The sequence below is a fragment of the Lactuca sativa genome, chromosome 1 (genome assembly GCF_002870075.4).
Source record: "Lactuca sativa cultivar Salinas chromosome 1, Lsat_Salinas_v11, whole genome shotgun sequence".
Taxonomy (NCBI): domain Eukaryota; kingdom Viridiplantae; phylum Streptophyta; class Magnoliopsida; order Asterales; family Asteraceae; genus Lactuca; species Lactuca sativa.
Genome location: NC_056623.2, coordinates 232,092,048 through 232,105,168, shown reverse-complemented (window position 1 = coordinate 232,105,168; position 13,121 = coordinate 232,092,048). Strand labels below are relative to the sequence as shown.

At 37.3% G+C, this 13,121-nt stretch overlaps 1 protein-coding gene across 1 annotated transcript; it reads left to right on the top strand.

Moving 5' to 3' along the window:
- The first annotated feature begins 712 nt into the window (after nucleotides 1-712).
- LOC111905532 (sphingolipid delta(4)-desaturase DES1-like) lies at nucleotides 713-2,402 on the top strand. The gene is made up of 2 exons (XM_023901218.3): nucleotides 713-1,048; nucleotides 1,459-2,402. The coding sequence occupies exons 1-2, from the start codon at nucleotides 923-925 to the stop codon at nucleotides 2,284-2,286; spliced, it is 954 nt and encodes a 317-aa protein (XP_023756986.1). The 5' UTR covers nucleotides 713-922; the 3' UTR covers nucleotides 2,287-2,402.
- The last annotated feature ends 10,719 nt before the right edge of the window (nucleotides 2,403-13,121 follow it).

The following is a 13,121-nucleotide window of genomic DNA, read 5'->3' as shown; positions in this document are numbered from 1 at the left end:
CTGTCGAACAATAAAGCAAAAAATATCTTGGACTTTTTTTTTTCTTTGGGTTTATCAACATTTACAAAAGAAACAAAAAAAATATAGAGGTTTAGTTTGTTCCTAACATGGTTTCAAAACAAAATGAAAAAGAACTTTTTGCTTTGATTATTGTTTCCTTACGTAGAAAAGAACACAAAGAAAAGATTTTTTTTTTTTTTTTGGTTAAAGTTTCTATATGGATAAGTAGTACAACGAACGATGGAAATCTTATTTGTAGTTTGGTTTTAATTTAGAAAATTTTAAAATTAGAAAAAAAATCAACATTAAAGAAATTAATATCAATTCAATATTGCAATTGTTATATATATATATATATATATATATATATATATATATATATATATATATATATATATATATATATATATATATATATATATATATATATATATATATATAATTTAATAAAAGGAAAAAAAAAATACAACAAAATACCATATAAAAAAATTAATCGAAAATAACCACAAAATATCATATAACAAAATAAATAAAAACACAACATGTAGCAAAATTAGTTATTTATTTTTTATTTATTAAAGTAGACGTCACATTTAAGATAAAGAGTTTAAACTTTAAACTAGCTATTAATTCAACTCTTAAAATCTATCAAGTTAAAATAACAATTAATTTATTGTTTATTTGTTTATTTATTTATTTTAATTTTAATTTTTTGGGTTGCTATAATATTGGCACTTGAAAGTAACGATTAACCAAAGGATCAACATGCCACACTAAAAAAACGGTGATGAGGATCATCATAAATAAGTCTGCAGAAAAACTTAAAACATTCAATGTACACAACTCATTGGACTAAGATTCAGGAGGAGAGACGGATCACTGTTGCCGGAAAAAGAAAGTAGAAGACACAAAAGTCACAACGATGGCGGCGAATGAGTTTTTCTGGTCGTATTCAGATGAACCACACGCTTCTCGCCGCCGTCAGATCCTCGCCCGATACCCCCAAATCAGACAACTCTTTGGTCCTGATCCATGGGCTCTCCTCAAGGTATTCATCTCTATCCATTCATTCACTTTCTTCTTATCAAACGAGTTTTAAGCCCTATGATCAGATGAGATCATTATGATCTTTATTCAAGAAATTAACCACAGTAAAGTTCGCATGGTCGTTCTTTTATTTATCGAAAGAGTTTCTAATGATTTCTTGATGCGATCTCATGAATATGCGTATCTGCATTTAGGGTTTCTTTAACTAGTTTGGCAACACTTTTTGTATTAGGTTTTTTGTTTGTAATCGTTCTCTATGTGATAGAATTAGTTTCTTGACTTTCTTAATGAATCTGGGTTTCTGAAGTTAGGATTTCTTGATTTTGTTTGTGTTTTGTTTAGTCTTACAGTCTTTAAATTAAGTATATCCACACGTAATAAAAGAATCTTTTTCTTGATGTTTTTTCATAGGTAATTCTTGTTGTTTCGCTTCAACTATGCACCGCCATATACCTCCACGACGTTGGGTGGACGAAGATACTCACGGTGGCCTACTTTTTTGGATCTTTTCTCAACCACAATCTTTTCTTAGCCATTCATGAACTAAGTCACAATCTTGCTTTCTCTAATCCGATCTATAACCGTTTCCTTGGGATCTTCGCTAACCTCCCTATTGGGGTACCAATGTCAGTCACTTTCCAAAAATACCACCTTGAACACCACCGTTACCAAGGTGTTGACGGGGTTGACACAGACATCCCTACCCTAATAGAAGCACGCTTGGTAAAAAACATCGTCACTAAATGCATATGGGTACTCTTACAACTATTCTTTTACGCCCTTAGACCATTACTAGTCAACCCTAAACGCCCTGGAAAATGGGAATTCTTGAATGTTATCATCCAAATCGGCCTTGATGCTTGTATGATTTGCTTCTCGGGGTGGAGATCTTTCAGTTACATGATCCTTTCAACGTTTGTTGGAGGTGGAATGCACCCGATGGCGGGGCATTTCATCTCCGAGCACTACGTATTCGACAAGAAAGAAGGCCAGGAGACGTATTCGTATTATGGTCCGTTAAATATAATGTCATGGCACGTAGGGTACCATAACGAGCACCATGATTTTCCAAGAATACCAGGTTGTAGGCTTCATAAAGTAAGGGAAATCGCACCCGAATACTACGACAACTTAGATTCTTATAGGTCTTGGAGCCATGTGATATACTCTTACATAGCAGATAATTCTTTGGGACCATTTAGCAGGATAAAGAGAAACCTCTCCACAAAGAACAAGTAGGAAAATTGCATTCTTTTTAGTGTTTTCCTTACATTTTTTTAGTGATGAAGGTTACATTTCCGATGTGATCATTTCAAGCATTGGTTTGTGATATTTAATATGAAAAGTTTAAGAAATGCTTGACTTGCATATGATTCCAATTCGTTGGTCTTAAAAGGTTTATCTCGTAAAATTGAAACAAAAAACCATACAAAATCATGCAAGTTTTATTAAGTAAACTCTCAAAAAGTTTGTCTTTGGTTTATGGTTAGAGTATATAATCTTGTGAATTAAAGCTAATAGCATGTAGTTTTCTATAATGAACAAAAATGTCAATTTATATTGCAAGCATAAGTAAAAGATATACCTATAACATTGTTTTGCAAATCTTATTATAACTTTTTAAATAACTATGAATATATGAAGGGGTCTTTGTACGAATAATTGGTGTCAATTCACTTTTAACTAATGACATGAAATAGTTTAGTCATGTAGAATTGCATATTTATACAATCACACGACACGTGAATTTTACATGGTTCAATAAAAGTAAACTCAAATATGATCTACATCCATAACAACCTCTTTAATTTATTTCTTCAACATACAACCAATCTTCTTTATCTCACAATTACAAAGATGGACAAATTCTCTCTCAAGACCATACATACAAAAACTGTAACTATACATATCACTAAGATCTCAATTGATAACAAAAATTGAACAAGACAGTTTCATATTGTAATCCTCATTATTATGTGTCTTCCATTGAAAGAGAATACATGTATACGTATCCGTTCTCCTGTTGTAGTTGATCCCCCACGATCTTCATAAACACTTCCATATGTCACTTAGTTGGACAAGTAGAACTTAATATATACCATTAGATGCTCACTATTAGGGTTTAAGCAAATCATTTGTTTAGACGATTTCACACACATAGTAATAATGCAAACTAAAAACAAGAACCCAATATTTAATGTGGTTCACACGATCAGAGTGATTGACTATATTCAAGGACGAAAGAGAGAGAGAGAGAGAGAGAGAGAGAGAGAGAGAGAGAGAGAGAGAGATTTTATCATCTCTAGTAAATGAAGGGTTTTTTTATCGTTTGTCATTTCCTCAATATTTTCGCCACATGTCATTATGTAAGATTTTTTTTTAAATTGGTTAAATTCTACATGTCATTATGTGGTATTTTCATTTTTTGTTAATAAAAAATTAATGAATTCTACTAATTAACACCTCTATTATTATATATGTAAAATATTTATTATATTAAATGTGTAGATCTACTGTATAATTAATGAAACATTTATTCTAATTAAGGTAAATATATTTTTCTAATGAATATAATAATAAATAGTTTGTTTTTTCTACCATTAAAAACATTTATTATGATTTTTTTGTTACATAATTAAAATAATGAAATATTATAAAACAATATTGTCAAAATTTAGATATAATAAAATATGTTTTGTTAAACTTCGAAATGAAGTAGGCATTAAAAATATTTAATATTTACACCTTAATATAAAACTTTTATTTTTAATAAACCCGTGTAGTACACAAGTCTCAGACATAGTTGTTTACTGTTTAATAACTTAGGTTACACAAATTCAACGGATATATTTATGCTAGTAAGTTGACCTAAAATTTGTACATAAAGTTATCCTCGAACACTCTAACAAATCTGGTCCATGAATAAGTTGATGTCGAATCTTATAAAGGAACTTGCCCAAAGAGGGACTGCGTGCTTGGTCCAACCAACAACTATAGGGTCAAAAGATGAATCAGGCTCTACAACTTAACAATCTCTTACTTGGGGTTTGATAAGCCAACTACTGCGATCAAATCTAGAATTTTATAACCCCCGTCATTCTTTAATCTCGCATTCTCTTCAAGTACCTAGAAGAGCAGTTGAAGTCATACACATCTTTAACATCCCTATTGTCACCACTTTGGTAAATATGTATGTTAGATTCTTTGTACCAATGATTGTTTTCAAGTTTATAATCTTATCACTCATCAATTCTTGAATAAAGTGGTATCGCATCTGAATATGTTTTGTCCTTCTATGAAACACTAGATTCGTTTCCAAATTAGCTGCACTTTGGTTTTCATAATAGAGTAGACAACCTTCCTACTGCATACCCATCTCTGATAAGAAGTTTTCCAACCATATAATCTCCTTGTTGGCTATTATAATTGTCATAAACTTTGCTTATGTGGTTGAAAGAACAACACTCTTTCATAACCTGGACATCCATTTGATTGTTGTACCTTTAATTGTGAACACATAATTGGTTGTGCTCTTTTCCAAATCCATATAGTCCTCAAATAAGCATCAACAAAATTTCCAGGATACTTATTTTCTTCTAAAACACAAGGCAGGCTCGGAAATACCTTTCAAATAACATAGCAGACACTTGACTCCTTCCCAATGCTCTCTTCCTTGATTACACATAATCCGACTCACTACTATCACAACATAAGCAATATCTAGTCTGGTGCGCACCATAATATACATAGAGTTACCAATTTCTAAGACGTAGAGAACTTTACCCATCTTTTTTGTTTTGTCTTTCCTTCTTTGGGGACTGTTTCTTTGAGAGTCTTAACTGACTTACCAAAGGTGTACTTCTGGTTTCAGTATCTTCTATGTTAAATTTTTCTAGAACTTTCTTGATACTTTGCTTAGAAAAATTTTAGAGTGTCTGCAACTCTGTCTCTAGCTATGCTCATGCCAAATATCTACTTATGATCTCCTAGGTCATTCTTTATGATCTCTCTCGACAACTGCTTTTTTAGTCTATTGATCTCATGCATCTCTCATCCACTAATCAACATGTTATCAAAATATAATAAAAGGATGATATATAAGGAACCAAATTTCTTCAGGTTACAAAAATGTTCCCTTTAACATCTTTTGGTACCTGAACCTATGCATGAAGCTACCAAACTTTAAGTACCACTGCCTTGGAGTTTGCTTCAACATATATAGACTTTTCTTCAACTTGCATACTAGATTTTCCTTTCCAACTATGAAAAAACCCTCTAGTTATAACATATAAATTTCTTCTTCCAAATCACCATATATAAAATATGTTTTTTTTTATCTATTTCCTATATATAGAGATTTTATGCAACCACTATACCTAAGACTAGTCTGATAATGATTATTTTTACAACCAGAAAAAAAGATCTCATTATAATCGACCCGTTTTTATGTTGGAAACCTTGAAGCACCAGTTGATATTTCTACCTCTTGTTTCATATATCTTATCTTTGACCTGAAACATCCATTTGTTCTATAATGCTTTCTTTTCTGATGGTAACATTACCAATGACCAAGTCTGGTTCTTATCAAGTGATCTCAACTCATCTTTTGAAACAACCAAAAAATCCAAGGTAAAAATTTTATTTTTATTTTAATTAAAACACTAATGTAAGCTTATTAAAAACATTGAAAATCGTTTCAAATAAAACACTTATCAGAGTCTGCCCTCCACCCCCAAAGATCACATATTGCGGAAAATATGGGTGTATGCACTGCGATCGCCCCAAGCTCTTTCATTTAAAACAAAAGTACCTGAAACCAAAACTGAAAACCGTAAGCACAAAGCTTAGTGAGTTCCCCAAATACCACATACCATACATATCCAATGATCCATACAAGCGATGCATAACCGCGATCCATACATATATCATAATCAATAAAGGTGCTATGTGACACACATAGTCTTTCCATTATGCCACGAGCCACCTCTGGTCTTTCTTGCCAGGCTGGGGGCCAAAACCCTGGGTCTTACAGACAAGTGCTAAGAGCCACCTCCTGGTCTTCCATGCAAGCATCACAAAGACAACTAGCATACAATCAATACTACTTAACTAATGGCTTGCCAGAGCTCAGACTTTGGTCTTGCATACAATGTGCCAGGAGCAACCTCTTGGTCGTCTATGCAAGTATCACAAAGACAACTAGCATACAATCTACAGTTACTTAACTAGCATACATGTGCCAAGAGCCACCTCCGGGTCTTCCTATAATACATAAACCAAATGGGTCGGCATTGGTGCCTTCGACCCATACAAACAGTGAGGAAACTCACTTCGGGTGTTGAAGCTCACTGCAAGAAATCCCTAGCTGATGCCCTAATGACTTCCCAAGCTAATAATTACCAAAACAATATTCAATTAGCATCTGAATTCCAAACCATGATCCATAAACCAAGCTTGGGGTAAAATGACCATTTTGCCCCTGGTCCATTAAGACTCATAACCAAGGCCCTAACCCAAAACCAACCAGGCCCAAAACTATAAGATCCATAAAAGCCCATTAATGGCCTAATTTTCCAAATTGGGCCCAACACTATGTGGGCCTCCCCCAACAGCCCATGAAATCTTGGTCCAAATAATGATTCTCAGAAAACCCAAAGATGTCACAAGATTCAAGCCCATTGGGACCATAAACGCCCAAATCCATTAGGCCCACGAGGCCCAATAACGAAAACCCCATAACCTAGTCCAAGAAGAAGACCAACTCCAAAAGCAATTCCCTCATTCAGAAGTCCAACTCTCAAAGCCCAAGGCCCAACTCCAAGGCCCAAGGCGACAACCAAGCCCAAAATAATACTAGGCCAATTACGCAGGGGATGCACACTGGTACGCAGGGCGTACCATGATAACCTTAGTACACGGGGCGTACTTGCTTTTACACGGGGCGTAATCCTCAAAATTTCCAAGACTTATTTCTTGATTTAATCCGTTAATTCCTTCCATAATAACCTCATAATACCTTCCATCTAAGCTCCTAAAGCATAAAGTCAGCACCTTTATGCATTTACACGACTCAAAGAGACCCAATAACCACTTTAATCCATTAAAACCCAACAAGAACATGCATGGACCATATCCAAGCATCAAGCAATCATTTTTATCAACTTATAACCTTAGATCTGCCAAGAGTGGCAACTCAAAGCTTCTGAAGTGGTGTCCAACCACTAGATCTTCCTCATGAGGTCAAATAGGGACCAAAAACCATAAAATCATAGAACTCAACTTCTAATGATCAAGCTAGTAACTTTTTACCTTCAATGAGATGAAAGTGCAGCAAGGAATCCAAGTCCACAAGCCTTTCCTTGAACTAATGGCTTGCACCAAGTCACCACTTCTTGAAATACACAATCTCAATGTTGGAAAGTTTCCCGAACTTCCAACTCACACAATCCTCAATCCAAACAACCACTTGGGCCATCTTTCTTCCCGACGAGGATGCGAAACTTATCCCAGTTTCAAAACCGCTCTTGTTTCTGAATCCCTGGATGATTCTCCCCCACTTTGAATCGTCTAAATTCTCAAAGCACACGAGAAATGAAGGATTCCCAATCCTTCTTACCTTACAATGATCGACCCGCTGACTACCAACGCCTAACCTTGCTAGTGATCCATTACTAGTCAACTTAAAAGACCGCACAATCACTGAAGACTAGCTAAACACTTTTTTGAATCCCATCAACACTGATAACCGCAGACGCATTGAAATGGTACTACACTCAAGTCTTGAAGTCCAAATGACAGATGCTCAAACGAAAACCTCAGCAATAAACCACTTCCCTTGGCGACCCCACAAGTCAATCTGAGAACAATGACTCAAACTACCGAATCCTGACGATGGTGGATAACCACCCTACTGAACCCTGACCACAGACCTTCCACACAATACTCCTGAACCGATCTCGACCATAACCCAAGATAACATTGAACACTGCAAACCCACAAAAGGGAAAACAACCCTTCACTAACCACTAATAATTCACAGTATGCAAATGGCATATGATATTAATTGAATATATAACCTAGACATAATCAAAGAAATAAACCAGAGGTACACTTACCCAAACCGATGCAAGATACAATCACAAAATACTGATAGAACCAAAAAGATTAAAAGATACATACCTGCCACATCGCCTGCTGGAATCCAGATCTCCCCTGTATGTCACTACAAAGTCTGAATCCTCTCCGTTGGGGCTCCTGCCCAACCCTTTCGTCCATCAGTGATCCTCAAAATAGTCGGAGCAGGCACACTCACTGCTCCTCCCCTCAACCTCGGACAGTCGGAGTTCTTGTGGCTCACCTGATCGCAGTGAAAACATAACGTACTTGCCCCCTAAGGATAATACCTGCTAACGTGACCATCCCTACCACACTTGTAGCAGCCCAAACCTCTGGAACGACAAACTCCATCGTGCAGTTTCTCGTACATGTTGCACTGACTCTGGCCCTACTGGCCTCTCAAACGCTGATCAGAAGTCTTGGGTCTCTTCCCGAGACTGTCCAATGTATACACCTGATCCGAACCCTTTTTCCCGATGTGCTCCAAATCAATCTCCCGCTCTCGGGACCTAGAGATCATATCATTTACGGTCTCGCACCCCAAAATACTCACGAACTCCCTGATATCATCCTGCAGTATATCATGATACCTTACTTTCTTCATCTCCTCATTCGTTGCATACAGTGGTACCAATAAATCCCTCTCTCGGAACTTGACAGTGATCTCTGCCAGAGTCTCAGTAGTCTCACGAAGATGTAGAAACTCTCGCACCAACTGCTGTACCTCGATTGCTGGTGCAAACTCAGCTCGGAACCTGGTTGAGAACTCATCCCATGACATAGCATCCACAACAACATCACCCAACTCACTACCGACCTCTTCTCACCAATCTCGTGCCCTGTTCTTCAATAGGCAGGAAGCATATCTGACCTTCGCCTCCTCGGTGCAGAAACTCATCCTGAACGTGTTAGCCACATCTTCTAACCACCTCCTACTGACAATGGGGCCCCTCTCCCCATGGAACATAGGATCTCCACAAGAACAGACCTCCCAAAAAGACAGAGTGCGAGCTCCAATGATAACCATAACCTCCGCACGGAACGCGCCCAAACGCTCAACCAATATCTCCGAAACATAGCGAGAAATCTTCGATGAGATGAACTCCCACAACTGCTCGCTAATCGGCTCAAAACCCGCACCTAAGATAGAACCCGAACTAGATACATAACCACCTCCCTGAGAGCTCATCTCCAAACTGAAATACGACAAGCCAACAATCAGAACATACCCAAGAATCCACCTCTCATAAGCTTCTAATATTCTCCAAGACTCTCACCGGTTCGAGTATGGATCTTATGCTTTTAGTAGTACGGGCACAATACTATCTTGCACACCTATCCATACTTTCCTTAGCAATCCTCCCGAATCCTCCAAGTCACTTCCTCAAACTGATGCACCTAAAACTCACTAAACTGCACTACTAACCCATTGAAGCATATCTTAGGCCTTCCTAGGTTCCCGACCTCACCCTGCCCTCAACTATTGAAGGGATCCCATTAATGTCAACTAGCTACCTCATGAATATAGTCGCATGCAACAGAGATCAGATAATCCTTCAAGTAATGACTCAATCCTAGAATGGTTGGACTCAAACAAGAGTTGCGTAATAGGGTCAAGCCCATCACTCTAAGGTTATCCAACCCGTGCCACATGTGACTTACCATATTCACTTAGTAGCTAACTCACATTTCTAAGAGCCCCACAAAACACAAAGCAAGCAAAATTCAGGAAACGGAAAAATCTAACCAGCATATGGTAATCAAGCCATTGTATCCACTTATCATATATTAAAACTAGCATACAATACTAAGGCTCATACAATTATGCACATAAAAAGGCATCTCTCATATTATATAATACTGAGCAGATCCTTAGCCCAAATCTAGATTGTGATTCACATAATCATGTCACATAATAAACATGTCTTGGTATTTTGGGAACCACTTACTTGAGCTCGGACGATTGCACGCATCACACCCCTTTCTTGATTAGAAATTTCCTTTTAATTAAATGTTCATTTCATTAAAAAAATTCACCAAACCCTCAATTTGAGTTCAGGCACACCCGAGAGTATGCCCAAATCCCTCAAACCAAGGCTCTGATACCAACTTGTAACGACCCAAAAATCCAAGGTAAAAATTTCATTTTTATTATAATTAAAACACTAATGTAACTTTGTTAAAAACATTGAAAATCGTTTCAAATAAAACATTTATCAGAGTCCAATCCCCTAAGATCATATATTATGGAAAATACGGGTGTATGTACTGCGATTTCCCCAAGCTCTTTCATTTGAAATTCAAGTACCTGAAACCAAAACTGAAAGTCGTAAGTACAAAGCATAGTGAGTTCCCCAAATACCAGATACCATAAATATCCAATGATCCATACAAGCCATATATTATCGCGATCCATACATATCATACATATATCATAATCAATAGAGATGTTATGTGCCACGCATAGTCTTGCCATTATGCCACGATCCACCTCGTGGTCTTTCTTGCCAGGCCGAGGGTCAAAGCCCTGTGTCGTACAGATAAGTTCCATGAGCCACCTCTTGGTCTTCCATGAAAGCATCACAAATACAACTATCATACAATCAACACTACTTAGCTAATTACTTTCAAGAGCTAAAACACTGGTCTTTACTGTTTTCCAGGAACCACCTCTTGATCTGCCATACGATGTGCTAGGAGCATACATGTGCTAGGATACGATCAATAGTTACTTAACTAGCATACATGTGCTAGGAGCCACCTCCGGGTCTACCTATAACACATAAAATAAATGGGTCAGCATTGATGCTTTCGACCCATATGAACAGTGAGGAAACTCACCTCGAATGCGGAAGCTTACTGCAAGCAATCTCTAGTTGCTGCCCTAACGAATTCCCAAACTAACAATTGTCAAAACATTATTCAATTAGCATCTGAATTCCAAACCGATATCCGTAAACCAAATTTGGGGTAAAATGACCATTTTACACCTGGTCCATCAAGACTCATAACCAAGGCCCAAGCCCAAAACCAACCAGGCCCAAAACTATAAGATCCATAAAATCCCATTAATGGCCTAATTTTCCAAATTAGGCCCAACACCATGTGGGCCTTTCCCAACAGCTCAACAAATCCTGGTCCAAATAATGATTCTCAGAAAACCCAAAGATGTCACAAGACTCAAGCCCATTGGGACCACAAACGCCCAAATCCATTAGGCCCATGAGGCCCAATAACGAAAACCCCATAACCTAGTCCAAGAAGAAGACCAATTCCAAAAACAATTCCCCCATTCAAAAGTCTAACTCTCAAAGCCCAAGGCCCAAATCCAAGGCCCAAGGCGACAACCAAGCCCAAAATAATATTGGGCCAATTACGCAGGGCATACACACTGGTACGCAGGGCGTACCATGATGACCTCAGTACGTGGGACGTAATCCTCATAATTTCCAAGACTTTTTTCATGACTTAATCCTTTAATTCCTTCAATAATAAACTCATAATACCTTCCATCTAAGCTCCTAAAGCATAAATTCGGCACCTTTATGCATTTACACGACTCAAAGAGACCCAATAACCACTTTAATCTATTAAAACCCAACAAGAACATGCATGGACCATATCCAAGCATCAAGCAATCATTTTTATAAACTTATAACCTTAGATCTACCCAGAGTGGCAACTCAAAGCTTCTGAAGTGGTGTCCAACCACTAGATCTTCCTCATGAGGTCAAAATGGGACCAAAAACCATAAAATCATAGAACTCAACTTCTAATGATCAAGCTAGGAACTTTTTACCTTCAATGAGCTGAAAATGCAGCAAGTAATCTAAGTCCACAAGCCTTTCCTTGAACCACTGGCTTGCACCAAGTCACCACTTCTTGAAATACACTAAAATCCACCAGAAATGCACATACAAGGCACACAACCCTCTTGGATGAAGGTATAACTCGAGATTCAGGGTTTAAGACACTGGAGGATGAAAGAGAGGTTCACACCATGGACTTAAGGAGCTTAAATAGTGAGCCAACCCTAAAAATTAGGCTTTTGGGGATCCTGAATATGCGTTGGGCGTACTTCCTATATGTTGGGCGTAAGTCTCCCAAACCTGTGTCTATTTCCCTACATGCATCATGAACAAAACCCTAAATTCATAAAAGACCGAGATATCAAATTATGATTATACCCTTGGCTTCCGAAGACACAATCGAATACTTTGATCACTTATACCATGACACCCACATCCGAAATGGGCCAAATCCTTCCTTCTTGAAGCCCTAAGCCTCATAACAATTGATGACTGGGCCGCAGCTCCAAGAAACGGATAAAATTCGAAACCAAGCGTTACATCTTTCATAATCTTCTTCCATTGTATGGAGTCTTTCATCCTTGAGGCCTCTAGGTTACATTCAGGTTCACGTATCTTTGTCAGTAACAAGTAGTTTACTGAAGAAGAATACCCTACTGGAGCTCTTCTTTCCTTGGTGGATTTTTAGACAACATTAGATCTATTATTTTCCTCATTTATAACTCAGCCTTTGGACTCCCACAATCTCTAGGTTCATCTAAGCAGATGTTATGTAACTCGTATCCTAAGAAGGTGTATTTATTTTATTTTTCCTCGAGCATGTCTTTTTTTGATTCCTTGATCTTTACATATGCAACACAATAAAAAAAAACCTTTCAAGTGTCTAAGAGAAATCTCCATACCTTGACATTCCTCTTCTAAAATTCGGAACGGTATATGGACTGCAGGTCCTCTGTTGATTAACTATATTGTTGTGTTGTCCAAATCTGCCTAGAACATCTTAGGCAACCTTGTATGTAGACTCATGCTCTTGTCCCTCTCGTTCAGTATACAATTCATCCTCTCAACTACACCAATCTACTGAGAAATTTTAAGGATTGTTTTCAACATCTTGATCCTACGTTTAGCACAATAATCAATGTATTCTCT